This window comes from Sinocyclocheilus anshuiensis, unplaced genomic scaffold, assembly GCF_001515605.1.
Source record: "Sinocyclocheilus anshuiensis isolate Anshui unplaced genomic scaffold, SAMN03320099.WGS_v1.1 scaffold1632, whole genome shotgun sequence".
Classification (NCBI taxonomy): domain Eukaryota; kingdom Metazoa; phylum Chordata; class Actinopteri; order Cypriniformes; family Cyprinidae; genus Sinocyclocheilus; species Sinocyclocheilus anshuiensis.
In genome coordinates, this window is record NW_015558674.1 from 415,409 (window position 1) to 432,464 (window position 17,056).

General features: G+C 30.7%; 1 protein-coding gene and 1 pseudogene across 5 annotated transcripts in view; both read left to right on the forward strand.

Annotated features, from left to right (window-relative positions):
• LOC107681269 (kinesin heavy chain-like) overlaps window positions 1–9,705 on the forward strand; it is a 46,120-nt pseudogene extending 36,415 nt beyond the window's left edge.
• A 1,719-nt stretch (window positions 9,706–11,424) lies between these two features.
• The window catches only part of soat2 (sterol O-acyltransferase 2), a 17,921-nt gene continuing 12,289 nt past the window's right edge, over window positions 11,425–17,056 (forward strand). For 4 of the 5 annotated variants that reach the window (XM_016477567.1, XM_016477569.1, XM_016477570.1 and 1 more), the window contains exons 1-5: window positions 11,425–11,521; window positions 13,729–13,853; window positions 14,878–14,930; window positions 15,892–16,025; window positions 16,114–16,164. In XM_016477567.1, coding sequence (XP_016333053.1) covers window positions 13,760–13,853; window positions 14,878–14,930; window positions 15,892–16,025; window positions 16,114–16,164 — 332 coding nt within the window. In that variant the 5' untranslated portion in view covers window positions 11,425–11,521; window positions 13,729–13,759. Of the gene's footprint in view, window positions 11,522–13,728; window positions 13,854–14,877; window positions 14,931–15,891; window positions 16,026–16,113; window positions 16,165–17,056 lie in introns of those variants that run through there. The other variant, XM_016477571.1, reaches the window with a different exon arrangement.

Consider the following 17,056-nt stretch of genomic DNA (forward strand, 5'->3'; position numbering starts at 1 on the left):
ATGACAAAAACTGTATATTTGAATGGCCAAAGTTGGGCTAAAATGTAGGCCTAAAGAAAATTAACATTACTGAAAATAGAGTAAACATACAGAATGAACAAATTAAATAAAAGCAATAGAAAACCAAAGACAATAATAGAAATAAGAAAGAATAAATGATAATAAAAATAAGATGTGGAACAGTGCACAGTAAAATTAGAAATTATCAATCTGGAAATTGAACAAAAAAGAATGAATTATAATACAAAATAAGAATTAAAGAATAATTCACTCCAAAATGAACATTCTGTGATTATTTATTATAAATATACTATTATAGTTTTTAATATTTTGTATTAGATTTTTTTATTTTTTAAGTTTCCTGTTTGCACTTAAATTCTAGTTAAAGTTTTATTAATTTTGTTGTGTGTTTTTGTTATTTTTATTATTTATCTATTTTTAATATGTCTGAATGTTATTTGTTTTAGTTTATTACATCAAGTTAAACTAAATGAAAATATACTATTAGAGTTTTTGTTAATATTTTGAATATTTTATTTTTATATTTTCTCTTTTCACTTAAATTCTAGTTAAAGTTTTAGTAATTCTATTGTTTTATTTTTATTATTTTTTGTTTTTAATATGTCTAAATGTTTTTATTAATTTTAATTTATTAAATTTAGTTTATTACATCAAGTTAAACTAAATCAAAATTGATATACTATTATGTTTCTCTTAATATTTTAACAAGATTTAATTTTTTATATATTTTTTAGTTTTAGTTACAGTTTTTCTCAATTGCTTTGGCACATTTTTCGAAACAATCTTAACATTCTCTAAACTGTGAGTGCAAATGTCACAACTGTTTGCTGGAACTTCAGAACTTTATTGCATGTCTGCAAAATGTAGTTACTCACCCAAAACATTTCATTCATGCTTCAAAACCTAGTTATCGTGTCAGTAATTTGGCCAAGGCCACCAAAATATAAAGTATTTTTGTCATCGTGTGAGCCACACTGGCATTCGAGAATTGAGCCAAAGCAATTGAGAAAAACTGTAATAACTCTGACTTACAAAGCAAAAGTTTGCAGAATGACCTTCTGTGCAAAACAAAATGAAAATGAGCTCTTTTCCAGTTTATAGTGTCTGTAAAGATACAAAATATAATTAAAGCATCATTAAAGACTTCTGAAGTCAAAGGTGATTTTGAATAATCAATGATCAAATGCTTTTGATTCTGATCACGTCATGCAGTGTTTGAATATGTGCGTTTATGAATGATTATCACTGAATAATTCAATACAATTCAATTCAATTCATGTTTATCTGTATAGCGCCTTTTACGATACAAATCGTTGCAAAGCAGCTGTACAATATATGTTTCTACAATATATTTAGTAGTAGCTTATCAGTGGTGACTATGTCAGTAAATGTACATATGGCAGAAATGAATAAATGACAGTTTTCATCTCTGTGTGAACTAATTCTGTAATAAAACAAAAGAATGAAGTAAAGGTGCAGAATAAGACTAATTATGGCAGTAAATGTGTGTGTCCGTCAGCCGCGTGACCTGTCGGGTGTGTTGGAGGAGGAATACGCCGTGGTGTGTGTGTATGTGAGCAAAGTCAAGTCTGAGCTGAAGTCGCTGGTGAAACGCTGCGGACAGCTGGACGCTTTACAGACCGACTGTCACCGAAAGATGGAGGAGACCGGCAGAGAGCTGTCGTCCTGTCAGCTGCTCAATCCTACAAAACAACAGTCTGGGGGGTTTGATTTTTTCTTTATTTATTTTACATTTTATTTTATTTCCCTCTAAACCGCTAGGTGGCAGAAAAAATGTTCGATGCAAATTCATAAGTCGAGATAATGGGTGTCTGTTTTAGAGATCATATATATCATATATCATCATATTTATATAATGAAACCATAGTTATTCTCCAAATATTATTTATTGGTACTACTGAAAAGCCAAATTAAATTATTATGAGATCTCCTTCAAGCTTTCAGAATCTTTATATTTAGTTCATTACATTCTGTATTTTTTAAATTAATATTTTAACAACAGTGGTGGATATAAAACAAATGTTTATTTTATATGTATGCATTCATTCATATATAGTTTTTTTAATATATACATTTGATTTTATTTTATAAATATATATTTTATTTTTTAATTAGTTGTGTTGTATCAAAATAAAATTAACAGAAAATGGTACAAACTTTGCTGAAGTGCTAATTTTTAACAAGTCTGAACTTGTTCAAATATTTTAAATTATTGTTTTTATATGTGTATTTATATTAAATAAAATAAAGATATTTTTTATTTTAACAAATATTTTATTTGATAAAATATATAAAAAAATATTTGATCAAAATAAAATAAACAAAATGGTACAAACTTTGCTGAAGATTTAAGCTTTTGAATTAGATTTTATTTTTATATTTTCTGCTTTCATGTTAATTTTAAAGTTTTAGTATTTTTGTTTTTAAATATGTCTATATAATTTTTATTTCAGTTTTAGTTTTAGATATTTTAGTACATCAAGTTAAACAAAAGAGAGAGAGAGAGAGAGAGAGATGTTGCCTTGGAAACTAACTGAAATAAATAAGTTTTAAGCTTTTTTTATATTTTATTCCAGTTGAGTTTTTTTAATTTTTTTTTACATATACTTTTTTTTAAAGTAACAAAATTATATTATCATTTTTTTTGTCATATTTATTTTTGGTTAACTATAATAAGCCTGGCTTCATCAGCTATTAAAGAAAACATGTTTCACTGTCTGTAGCATATTTTAAACATACAGTATTATGTTCAGATTGTAAAGTTATTGTCTATGTTCTCAGAAAGCGCTCAGGATAATTCGCTCGACACTGACGAGTCTGCAAACATGAAGGTAGTTTTTGATTTCCACAACATTTAAATCTCAACCATTTGGTTTATTGCTGGAAAAACTTGTGAATTCTGCAATCGGATGTATTTGGATGATGCTAACTGTTTCAGTCTCACAGATCTGCGGACGCTCAGCGTGAGCCGCAGCACAAGCAGCTCGGCTGTCTGCGCGACGACATCAACCACAAACAGAAGACCATCGACGAGCTCAAAGAGTCAGAAACCCTCACAGATGCTCTCTGATTCACTCTGTGTGTGTGTGTGTGTGTGTGTGTGTGACCGCTGTGTGTGTGTGTGTGTGTGTGTGTGTGTGTGTAACCTGTGTGTGTGTCAGTCATACTTTGGTTAAAATTCCTCAATGGTCGTGTAAAACAACTAGTATGCCACCTTCAACGATTCCGTATTTTAAGGGACGGGTGGCAACCCTAAAAACAACACACTTTTTACCTTGTCGAAAACCACTCTGTTCACTGTGAGCCGTTTTGGTGCATGTCTCTTTAAATGCTAATGATCTCTGCTCACCCCGCCCCTCTCTTCCGTTTTTTTGTGTATTCGGTGGCGCATTACCATCAAAAACGAAAATAGACTCTTATGTTCACTTTTACATCTAACTCCAAAACACCTGCGTTGCTTACGAGACGTCAAAAATGCGCACAGCGTACAACTGACTGAGGGGCGGAGATATGCTAATACAGGACCGTCCGTCAGCGGTTGTGGGTGGGGCTTGAGCAATATGACGTCATACTGCTCAGAAAATCAAAAAGGCTTGATTATTGAGACTGTTTAGGTTTTTTGGGGATTAACAAAAAAGGAGTGAATGTATGTTTCTCATTGTATGGTGGTTGTGTCCACATTTATATGCAAACGCCATCCAAAGAGTGAATTTTGCATCCTTTTATTATTTCTCAGCCAAAATTGCTGCACATTTCTTTGTGAAATTGAAATATGTCAAATAGCAAAACTAAACTAAACTAAACTGAAAATCCCAAATCAAATAAATAAATAATACAAAGAAATCTCTTCATATAAACAAACTAAAATTACAGTCAACCCCTGCATTTTAATCAATGATGCTTCAAGCATGCAGCATGAGCAGTGTTTGATTTAAATTAGATTGTATCATTTCAAAATCTGAAGCAAAAACAGAACTGACTGAGTCTGACTTCAGCTTTGTGAAACAAAGAATAAAACATCTGAAAGAAACAGAAACAGCAGACGGTCTGAATGAGACACAGATTCATTCTCTGACAGCAGGTGGCGCTTATGGAACAGCAGGCTTATAAATATTACTTTAATATGCATTATACAGTGGCAAGATAGCGTCTAAACTTCTCTGAAGACAGTCAGTTCCCTTCAGACGTACATTCATATAAAGCCTCAGTTGTATCGCGATTCGTTAACATCTCAACCGACTTGAATCATCACATATTTCATCGATTTTCAACCAGACGCATCGTTACATCCCGAGTACACACCTGACAGTGAAGGACTGTGTTTGCAGATATCTGCACGAGCGACAGGAGCAGACCAGGCAGGACATGAAGGGTCTGGAGGAGACCGTCGTGAGTAACTACAGCGCTTCAGACTCAAATGATCTGAATATGAAATATAATGAGATTTCTGACACTCCTGCACGTTTGTCTTTGAAAGGCTCGTGAACTCCAGTCGCTCCACAACCTGAGGAAGCTGTTTGATCAAGACCTCATGACTCGAGTCAAACGGGTGCGTTCAGCCGAACCTCAAACACTCAAATCATGAGGAATCATGGGGAAACATGCAGGAACTGACCTGCTGAAAAATGTCACGAAAAACTAAATTATGACTGATTAAGGAGCACAAAAGACAGGAACACTTTACAATAAGTTAATGCATTTAGCAATCTGTTAATGCATTAAAACAACATTTATTTATAAAACACATTTAAACACAAAATATATTTATCCAAAATGCTATAAAATATGGAAAAAAAATCCACACATATTTTACTTTTTTTTTATTATTAATAATATATTACAATTATAATACAAATATATTATATGATATTATAGATATAATTATAATATTATTAAAATTATAATTGATAAAGATTTTTTTTAAATTACTAAATATATTATTACATAGGATAAGTAATATATTAAATATATTTAATAACATATTTATAATATTACTAGTAGATAATATACTATAATTACTATATAATGTTATAATTTTATGATTTACAAAATAATATTACATTTAAGTAATACAGTAAATATAATTAATAACATATAACATTATAAATATTAAAACTATAAATGTAATATTATAATTTTGTACATATTTGATCAAATTACTAAAAATATTATATATGTACAATAATATATGCATATTAAATATAGTATAATATAATACTTTAAATATTTAATAACATATTTATAATATTACAAATAGATATAATATTATAAATATAACTATAATATAGGCCTAACTATAATAATTTTTGTCTGCTTTTACACTTTTCTAAAAGCTAAAGAATAAAAATATAATATTATCTTAATAAAATATAAATAAATATGATTTCCTGTAACAAAGCAATCTCTTTTTTTTTTTTTTTTAGTTAATAAAAATAAAACTGTTTATTGATTAACTAACAATGAGCAAAACACTTTACTGAACTTATTTTTTTTTTTTTTTTTTAGTTAATAAAAATACAACTGTTTATTGTTAGTTAATGTTAGCTCAGGTCCATTAAATAATATTGATTTATGATTTTAATAATGTATTAGTATATCTTGAAAGTAACAGGAACTAAGATTAATAAATGCTTTAGAAGTATTTTTATTGTTAACTAATGTAACCTTGCCGTGAAACCTTTTTTATTCTTTTTTTTAATTCAAATACATTTAACATCACTGCACAATAAAAAACATACAGTAACATACAAACACAAAACACATGATGCCAGTTTCGCGATTCACGTAATTAATAGTTCAGAAGTACATACGTTAAATGTAATAGTTCAGGTCATGTAATATTTCAGAAGTTACACAGATTAAAGGATATAAAATCCTGCCTTCAACAGATTTTTATAAATACCCAATATGATCTTCGCACATGCACAAAAAAAAAAAAAAAAATTCAATTAAAAATTAATAAAAGGTGACCACAATTCCAAATAAGACCTAATACTCTTCCTAGCTACAGCAGCCATCTGTTCCATTACCATGTGCTCTAATAATACATTCAACCAAAGGTTAGTATTTAATGATTGCTTAGTTACTCCAATGTTGGAGAATAGCCTTTTTTGCTAGAATCAGGGCAATGTAAACCAACTTTACATAATGTGATGCAACATCTATCTCCAACCCTAAGCGATGGAGAAACTGGTATTTCTATATCGAGTAACATCTGCAATTTCTCTGTAACCCCCAACCAAAACCTTATTGCTAAGTGTTACACTAAAGAGTAGAAAACCGAATCATATGAGCATTTCTCCTCACCTGTCCTCCTCCTCCTCCTCCTCCTCGTCTTCATCTGTGTTTCAGAGCTCTGAGCTGGAGCGGGATGACAGCGGAGGCTGTTCCACACAGAAACAGAAGATCTCCTTTCTCGAGAACAACCTGGAACAGCTCACAAAAGTTCACAAACAGGTCAGGAAGAACAACCAGATCCCGGAAATCTGTTGCATGCAAAAAAAATCTCTGTTTCCACTAATAATGCAATGTTAATTGTATTATAATAGCCTCATTTACATATCTAAAGGATGTCAGAGAGATATGTGACCTTAAGTCTTAAGTCGCTGGGGTATATTTGTAGCAATAGCCAACAATACATTGTATGGGTCAAAATTATAGATTTTTCTTTTATGCCAAAAATCATTAGGATATTAAGTAAAGATCATGTTCCTTGAAGATATTTTGTAAATCTCCTACCGTAAATATATCAAAACTTAATTTTTGATTAGTAATATGCATTGCTAAGAACTTCATTTGAACAACTTTAAAGATGATTTTCTCAATATTTAGATTTTTTTTGCACCCTCAGATTCCAGATTTTCAAATAGTTGTATCTCGGCCAAATATTGTCCTATCCTAACAAACCATACATCAATGGAAAGCTTAGCTTTCAGCTTTCAGATGATGCATACATCTCAATTTCGAATAATTGACCCTTATGACTGGTTTTGTGCTCCAGGGTCACATATATAAACACATATTCATCTCTCACCTCTCGCTCAGCTGGTTCGTGATAACGCAGATCTGCGCTGCGAGCTTCCGAAGCTGGAGAAGCGTCTTGGTTCTACGGCGGAGCGGGTTCGAGCGCTGAGAGAAGCCAAAGAAGGAGCCATGAAGGACCACCGGCGCTACCAGCAGGAGGTCGAGCACATTAAAGACGCCATGAGCGGCAGAAACATTTTCAGACGGCCTCACGCTGCGCTCATCGGTCAGTGCAGCTCCCACGAAGTAGCTTTCATTTTATTTCGCTATACATTTTTCTTACATTTCAGCATAACTATGTCATGATATATAACGTTACTATAAAATATTGATGCTTCCTCATACCTTGAAATAAGATGCAATATTTTAAATATTAAGATTTAAAAATAAAAATGCATATAAAAATTATTTATTAAATTACTAAGCAATATTAACCATTATTATTATTAAATATGTTTGTATGATTAATTGTAATATATTAAATATATTGAAATATTATATTATAATTACTGAATATGATTAAAATTGTAATTTCATAATTTATTACATTTCTAAAAAGATTATTAAATATATTTCATAACATATTATAAATCTAATATAAATAATATATAAATAAATAATTATTAAAAGCATTACTAAATATACTAAGTAATGCATTAAATATATTAATAATATATTATAAATAAAAAATTATGAATATAATTATAATATTAGTACATTTTATAATTTTATAAATCATTTATTAAATTACTAAAAATATTAAACATGGGTTAGGGTACATTAAATACATTATACACATTAAATATGTTTTCTAATAAATGTATAATATCATATTATATAATAATATTATTAAATGCTATAATTGTATAATTTATTAATTTACTAAAAATATTAAACATGATTAGAAATGCATTAAATATATTTCATAACATATTTATAATATCATAAATCTAATTATAATTTTATAATTGTATAAATAATTTAGAAATAAATCATTACTAAATGCTTTATTAAATATATTAAATAATGCATTAAATATATTAATAATTAATATATTATAAATAAGAAATTATGAATATAATTATAATATTAGTACATTTTATAATTTTATAAATCATTTATTAAATTACTAAAAATATTAAACATGGGTTAGGGTACATTAAATACATTATACACATTAAATATGTTTTCTAATAAATGTATAATATCATATTATATAATAATATTATTAAATGCTATAATTGTATAATTTATTAATTTACTAAAAATATTAAACATGATTAGAAATGCATTAAATATATTTCATAACATATTTATAATATCATAAATCTAATTATAATTTTATAATTGTATAAATAATTTAGAAATAAATCATTACTAAATGCTTTATTAAATATATTAAATAATGCATTAAATATATTAATAATTAATATATTATAAATAAGAAATTATGAATATAATTATAATATTAGTACATTTTATAATTTTATAAATCATGTATTAAATGACTAAAAATATTAAACAAGGGTTAGGGTACATTAAATACATTATACACATTAAATATATTTTCTAATAAATTTATAATATAATTTATTAATTTACTAAAAATATTAATTTAGAATTATTACTTTTAGAAGATTAGAAATGCATTAAATATATTTTCTAATAAATTTGTAATATCATATTATATCATAAAATGCTATAATTGTATAAATAATTTATTAATTTACATTATTAGAAATGCATTAAATGTATTTCATAACATATTTATAATTTTATAAATACGTGTTATATTATAATGTAATAATAATATTATTCAATTTTATAATGCTATTTTTTGTCCTCAGCCAAACCGATTCGCCCAGGACATTACCCCGCCTTCTTATCAGCCAATCACATGTTCACGCGCAGCAGGGATCAGCCAATCACCTTCAGCAATGAGATGTTCAACAGCGCCACTGAAAAGCCCAAAACCACGAAAACAGAGTTCAGTTTCACCAACAAGTGAGTATGAATGTTTCTGGCTCATGTTTGACTGAATTGTGGGTATGATGTGTGTTTGTTGGTCATGTTAACAGAACGCTGCCAGAGAACGAGAGACACATGAACGCCACACACAAACTCAACATCACCAACGGTAAACACACTTCCCTGACAACAACTCTTTACTTTTATTACCTGAATAAAATGTTATCGCTCAGAAGATGCTCTTTCCAGTTTATGGGTCCAATCGGTGAAAAAATGGCTGCATGGGACCTGATTGGAACATCCACAGATGCTATAATGTGTCTGTTTTCCAAATAAAAAGATACATTTAGAATTTCACAGTGCTGTAAATGTAAATGAACTCAAATAGATCACAGAATCTTTAATACAGGCATTTTAACACATATTCATTCTTATTTGACCAGGAAATGCCACAGATGTGAATGAAAACAGGTGAGCATGTAACGGAAAGTTTACCGTTTACTGTAATTAATAAGTTCATACTCTAATTATGTTTTCTGATGTAGTGTGTCACGATGAGCCATCTGACGATCTCGAGCACAAACACAAGCTTCACGAGCAGCATGCCGCCAGCTAAACACACACACACGCACGCACGCACACACATACACACGCACACACACACACTCTCACACACGCACACACACACACACACACACACTCACGCACTCACACGCACACACACGCACACACACACACACACGCGCACACACGCGCACACACACACGCACACACGCACACACACACACACACACACACTCACGCACTCACACGCACACACACGCACACACACACACACACGCGCACACACGCGCACACACACACGCACACACGCACACACACACACACACACACACACACACTGGCAGACAGCCGGTGAGATCGGAAGTTGGCTGTCAGAGTTTAATAAAGACACACACACACACACACACACACACACACATATGGGTAACAAATTAATCTCATGCTGTTTCTCTGCCTGGTTTTAAAAGAGATTCTGCGCATCTTAAGTCACATCTGCCGAATGTGAATAATGCTGGTGAACTTGATGATGGACTCGTGGATGTGTGTTAGAATTGGTTTTATGTGATGCATTATGGACAAACAGGCCTGTCGCAGAGCTTGCTATTAAATATGTTTCAGTAAAGAGAATCCAGTCTATGAATACCTGTGTTTTTTTAATTCAACAGTGCATTTATACAATGCATTGATGAATGGATCCATGCAAATGAGCTGATATTCTAATGAAAACAAATGGTAAATTCATCATGAAATATAAATTCTTATTATATATCTGTTGCAGAACTTCCCATTAAAACGTTTAAATTAAATTAAATGAAATCAAATCAAAATAAATTAAATGAATAATTTAATATAATTTAATAATGCATTTATACAATGCATTAATTATAGATAATGCAAATCAGCTGATATTCTAATGAAAACAAATGCTAAAATAATCATAAAATATAAATTCTTATTATATATCTGTTGCAGAACTTCCCATTAAAACGTTTAAATTAAATTAAATTAAAAACGTAATATAATTTAATAATGCATTTATACAATGCATTGATTAAATTAAATTTAATTTACTTTAGTAATGCATTGATGAATGGTTCCATGCAAATTAGCTGATATTCTGATGAAAACAAATGCTAAAATCATTATAAAATATCAATTCTAATTATATATCTGTTGCAGAACTTGCCATTAAAAGTTCAAAATTCAATTAATAATTGCATTCAATAATGCATTTATACGATGTATTGATTACAGTAAATAAAAAATTTAATTAAATAATTTACTTTAATAATGTATTTATACAATGCATTTATGAATGGTGCCATGCAAATTAGCTAACATTCTAATGAAAAACAAATATATATATATATATATATATATATATATATAGTTATAGAATATACTGTAGTTAAAAGAATATAGTTATACATGAATAATCAACAACTGATAAACAGAAGTCAACGGTTCTCCAAAAATATGTAAAAAACGTGAACGTCATTTATTGGATCAAGTGTCCATATCTGAACCTGTGTCATTCAAATAATAGTAATAAACAAAAAAAAAAAATAATGCTATCATCTCTCTAACTGAGAAATAAAGGTAATTTAAGGACGGGTCAATGTCTAAACAAGTCAACAAGTGCAATGCTTCTGACCTACAAGCGCACGAATGATTAGAATGTGTGATTAGAGAATGGCTGTGATCATGTCTAAGTCATACACATATTCATGCACATATGACGAGCGATGGTTACTGTTGTGTTATTATGAGATGAGCGCGGGGTCAGCAGGGCAGAATGAGTGTCTAAACAGATCGATAGTGCTGTGGAGCTGAACGCTGACACATTGATGACATGAAGGAGCAAAGCTCAGATATAAACACACGTACAGTCAGCGCTGACAGAAACACGGACGCTCAGCTGACGGTGAGTAGCCATCGGCATTCTGTATCTTCTGGATAAATAAGATTCATATTCAGTGATTAATATGATATTAGTACAGATTTAAGGCGTGTTATAGGAGACTTTCTTACTTTTAATGCATATTAATAAAGGCAAATCTCACAAAATCGGTCAAAAACATGTCCAGGTCATTGTTATATTATATTATATTATATTATATTCATATATATTTGTTTATTTTATTTTATTTTATTTTATTTTATTAGTTTAGTTTAGTTTTTTATTTTATTTTAAATTAATTTATTTATTTAAATAAATAAAAAAGAAGGAAAACTTATTTTGTTTACATGTTGATATTTTCATGATAATCACATTTCCTCCCACATTATTATAAATAATAATAATAATAATGAAATATTTGTAATTGTAGTGTTTATAGATCATGGTGCTATTTACAGCACTGCCATTAATTTGTGATGATTTAAATAAAAAATTGTATTAAAGTAATTTTTACTTGAAAAGTAAAACTATTACAGTAAGTGAGAGCAATAAGAATAAGTGATTCATCATTGAGAATAATAAAATTAAAATAAAATTAAAAAATAATAAGCATTTATAGTAAAGCATTTTCTTTATGCTTTATTTTATGTCTAAACATTTACGTAATCAATTTCTTTCTTGCTGATTTTGGGGTGAAATATGAGCCAGACATGTTTTATGAGATTTATTCATGACCTTCTTACAAATACTTTAATGTAGCAGATTTGTTATGATGATTTCTTAACTAAAATTGTAAAGACGACGCATTCAATTCATCAAGTCAGAGATTCCTTGACATTTAATAGATTTCTTCATGAAGTGAGTTTTTGAAGTCATCAGATGTGAACTGTACGTCAGTGTGACTAACCCAGCTCTTATCAGCATTTACTGCTAATATTTATTATATTTAAGTCTGATTATTCATGGCACTGCTTTATCTCTGACGTGAAGTCATATGTGAGCAGCAGAATGCAACACACATTACCTGAGATACACGCGGTAAACACGCGGTAAACACGCGGTAAACACATACGGTACAGTGGCAGAGGTTACTGTCGGTCATGAATCTGTGTGTTGTGTGAAACGAACAGACCCGTCCTCAGTCAAACATTACCACGGTTTACATTCAGTTGGGTAACCTAGTTTAGTTTCGAACACAGGTAACTTTAGGTCAACTCATAACAGCAGGGGTCAAAAGGTCATGATGCATTAGAACATACATGTTGTCTGTGTAACACTATGCAACACTAACAAATAAGTGTATTTAACGGACCCTTTTCACATTTCCAGGGTTATCAAAAGTGGAAGTCGCCATAGTCAGGAAAACTTTTATGGTATAACAGAAACTATAACAAATATAGTTGCATTCTCATTTGCTCCAAAAGAAAAAGACAAAATCCACTATTGAGTTTCTGACTTTCTTGAAGAAAACATATCAAGAGATTGGAAACACTCAAAAAACAGCGTTAACTAGTTTACTTAAATTTAATGCAAAGGTAATAAAACACAGAATATAGTTTTATAAATGTACATTAAATTTTGAAACTTCATCAGTCTGTGAAAAAGGTCCGTTATCAAATTAAATGTATATGTAATATATGCAAATGTATATATTACATCTTTAATGCATATATAAAGTAAATATCAAATTAAATCAAATAAATTACTGCTATGCATTTGTGTGTGTGTTATTTATTATCAAATAACTAATGTATGAAATATATGTCAATGTATACACATGTAATTACACGTAATTACACATTTATGTCTGTGTGTGTATATATATATATATACACACACACAGACACAGACATAAAAAGCATTTAATACATATAACTTAAATATATTAATATTTAATTATTTATTTAGATATTAATATATAGCATTTACATATCATTATCATACATTATCATATCTACATGATATTTAGCAATTATTTTTACAATTAAATCAGATTAATTACATATATAATTTCTCAAATGTGTTCTGTTCTGTTAGGGTTGATGTCAACAACTTTTCAAGTTTCACAAATTACATTTTATTCTGTAGCTTTTTAGACCAGCATCAATATTCTGGTGCTTTAAAGACTCCAGAAACCAAACTCCTGATCTGTACTGATACAGAACCAGCAACTTCAAAACTATCAGCATCCAACAACATGATCTGCATGTGTTTCTTTGACATTTCACCAGGATTTGATCAACTAAAACAGACAGAGAAATCATGTCGACTCGTGACACGAATAACACGGCGGTGCATCGCACCAGAGGACGAACAGAAAGCCAGCGTCCCGCAGAGAATGGCTCAATAAGAAAGCGTGAGTCTGATCCGAACCTGTCCTGACTCTATCCTGACTCTATCCTGACTCTGTCCTGCTGACTCTGTCCTGCTGACTCTGTCCTGACGCTGTCCTGACTCTATCCTGACTTTATCCTGACTCTGTCCTGACTCTATCCTGACTCTATCCTGACTCTGTCCTGACTCTATCCTGACTCTATCCTGACTCTATCCTGACTCTGTCCAGCTGACTATGTCCTGCTGACTCTGTCCTGCTGACTCTGTCCTGACTCTGTCCTGACTCTGTCCTGCTGACTCTGTCCTGACTCTGTCCCTCTGTCCTGACTCTATCCTTCCTGCTGACTCTGTCCTGACTCTATCCTGACTCTGACCTGACTCTGTCCTGCTGACCCTATCCTGACTCTGTCCTGCTGACTCTGTCCTGCTGACTCTGTCCTGACTCTATCCTGACTCTGTCCTGCTGACTCTGTCCTGACTCTGTCCTGACTCTATCCTGACTGCATCCTGACTCTGTCCTGACTCTATCCTGACTGTCTTCTGACTCTGTCCTGCTGACTCTATCCTGACTCTGTCCTGACTCTGCTCTGACTCTGTCCTGCTGACTCTATCCTGACTCTGTCCTGACTGTCTTCTGACTCTGTCCTGCTGACTCTATCCTGACTCTGTCCTGACTCTGTTCTGACTTTATCCTGCTGACTCTATCCTGCTGACTCTGTCCTGACTCTATCCTGACTCTGTTCTGACTCTGTCCTGACTCTATCCTGACTCTATCCTGACTCTGTCCTGACTCTGTCCTGACTCTATCCTGACTCTGTCCTGACTCTGTCCTGCTGACTCTGTCCTGCTGACTCTGTCCTGACTCTGTCCTGACTCTGTCCTGCTGACTCTGTCCTGACTCTGTCCTGACTCTATCCGGACTCTGTCCTGACTCTGTCCTGACTCTATCCTGACTCTATCTTGACTCTGTCCTGACTCTGTCCTGACTCTATCCTGACTTATCAGTGTAAATGACTGCTCTATTCAGTGTCTCTGTCTGTCTGCAGATGATAATCACACAAATATGAGCGATGCAACACTTAGAAATGAAGACATGGAGGTGAGACACTTTCAAAAATAATGATATACTGTAGAATTTTAATTGCAATATTTTTATGCCATGTTTGTATTTGCTGTACTTCCTTTAATTTAGGAAGATTTAAATGAAAAAAAAAAAAATGTATTTAAGTAATTTTACAGATTCATTAATGTTTTAAATAATTTAATAATTCAGCTTAAACTAATTTAATAATTTAATAAATTACTTTAATAATTTTGTGTTTAGATCCGCTTAAATTAATTTAGTAAAATTAATATTTTTTTCATTTAAATAATAAATTACAGATTGTTTTAATGATTTTTAAAAATTCTAAGTTGAAATTAATGAAATAATTTAATAAAATTAATTTGACACATTTTTCATTTAAATCAGCTTAATTTAATAATTTATTTAATTTTTTAAATTTAAAACAACTTAATTTAGTAAAATTAAATTAATACCTTTTTGCCATTTAAACCAGCGAAAAATTAATTTATTAAAATTAATTTAATAATTTTTTCCATTTAAAACAGCTTAAAGTAAAATATCATGATGTATGAATGCAGCAATACAAATGATCAAATAAAATATCATGATTGTTTGAGAAAATGTTACGAAAACAGTATCAAAATATACAAAATACAAAAATGGTCTTAAAATGTCTTAACTAAATATATTTTCTTTCTTTTTTAGACTGGGTTATGTCTTTTAGATAAAATTAATTGAATAATTAATAAACTTACTTTTACTAGTAATTTCATCTAAAATAAGCAAACAAACAGCAACAACAACAACAATAACAATGCATAAATAATAATACTAATAAAAAATAAATAAATAAATAAACACATGATAACCCAGTCTAGGGTGGTTTGTTGGCCTCAGACTGAGCAGTTAAAAATGCCAAACCCTCTTAGACCAGCACAGACCAGCTCCACTAGAACGCTTCTTGATGCCGTGACTCTGATGTGTTTGTGATCAGAGGATGAAAGCGGAGCTGATCCGACACGTTCAGTCCCGTCTGAATGAGCTGCTGGAGCGAGCGCTGTCAGACTCCATGCAGTCGCTCTGCAGGAACACACACACACACCCGGATCACACACACACCCACGACAGGTGAGCGCCTCTGTGATGTCACTTCCTGCCAGGCAACTTGAATTCTGAAGGAGGTTTGAATGCGCATCCAGTATCTCTTGGTTTTCAGGCACAAACCGGATCAGGGGAAGGTGTTTGTGGCCCGGTGCTCCTTGCTGGAGTGAGTATTAATACTGCTGCTTACTCACTGGAGACTCATTAGTCATTCAGTGGAGAGTACTACCCTAGCAACCACATAGCAACCACCCGAAAGACTTATCTCACTATCTTACGTATCTCATGAAAAAGAACATAAAAGATGAATAGCCTAGTTTACATTTACATTTATTAATATAACAGATGCCTTTATCCAAAGTGACTTAAAAAATAGGAAAAATAAAAATACAAGGAATTGCTGCGATTCGAACTTTAAAAATGTACCAAAAGACTTCACTGAATTATTGATTGATTGATTAGTATTTTAATGATGAATTAAAAAAATACACTGAAATAATCTGTCAATAATTGCTGCAAATCAAACTTAAAAAAATTACCAAAAGACTTCAGAGGATTTTTTCTACATTTATTTGTGTCTTTGTTTGTTTGTTTTTTGTATTTGAATGATTAACTAGTATTATGAATATTAATTTTATTGTATCATTATAATAATATTATTGTATAATTATATCTACAAAAAAGCCAAAAGACTTCAAATTCAGAGCAAATAGTTTTGTTAAAGAAATTGAATGATAATGTAATTAATATTATTAATATTATTTAATATTAATATTTAATATATTTATATATGTAATATTATTAATATAATTTGCAATTAAAAAAATGCCAAAATACTTCAAATTCAGAGCAGATTTTAAAAAATGTATTTTAACGGTAAATTAATATTATGAATATTAATTTTCTTGTATAATTATATTAATATTATTGTTAATTATAGCTGCAAAACTTCAGACATTTGATGAATTGGACGTTTTAAAGCTTTGTTGCAATTCAACATTTAAAAAAGGCCAAAAGATGTCAAATTCAGAGCAAATTTTCTTCTTAACTGTTTTTTT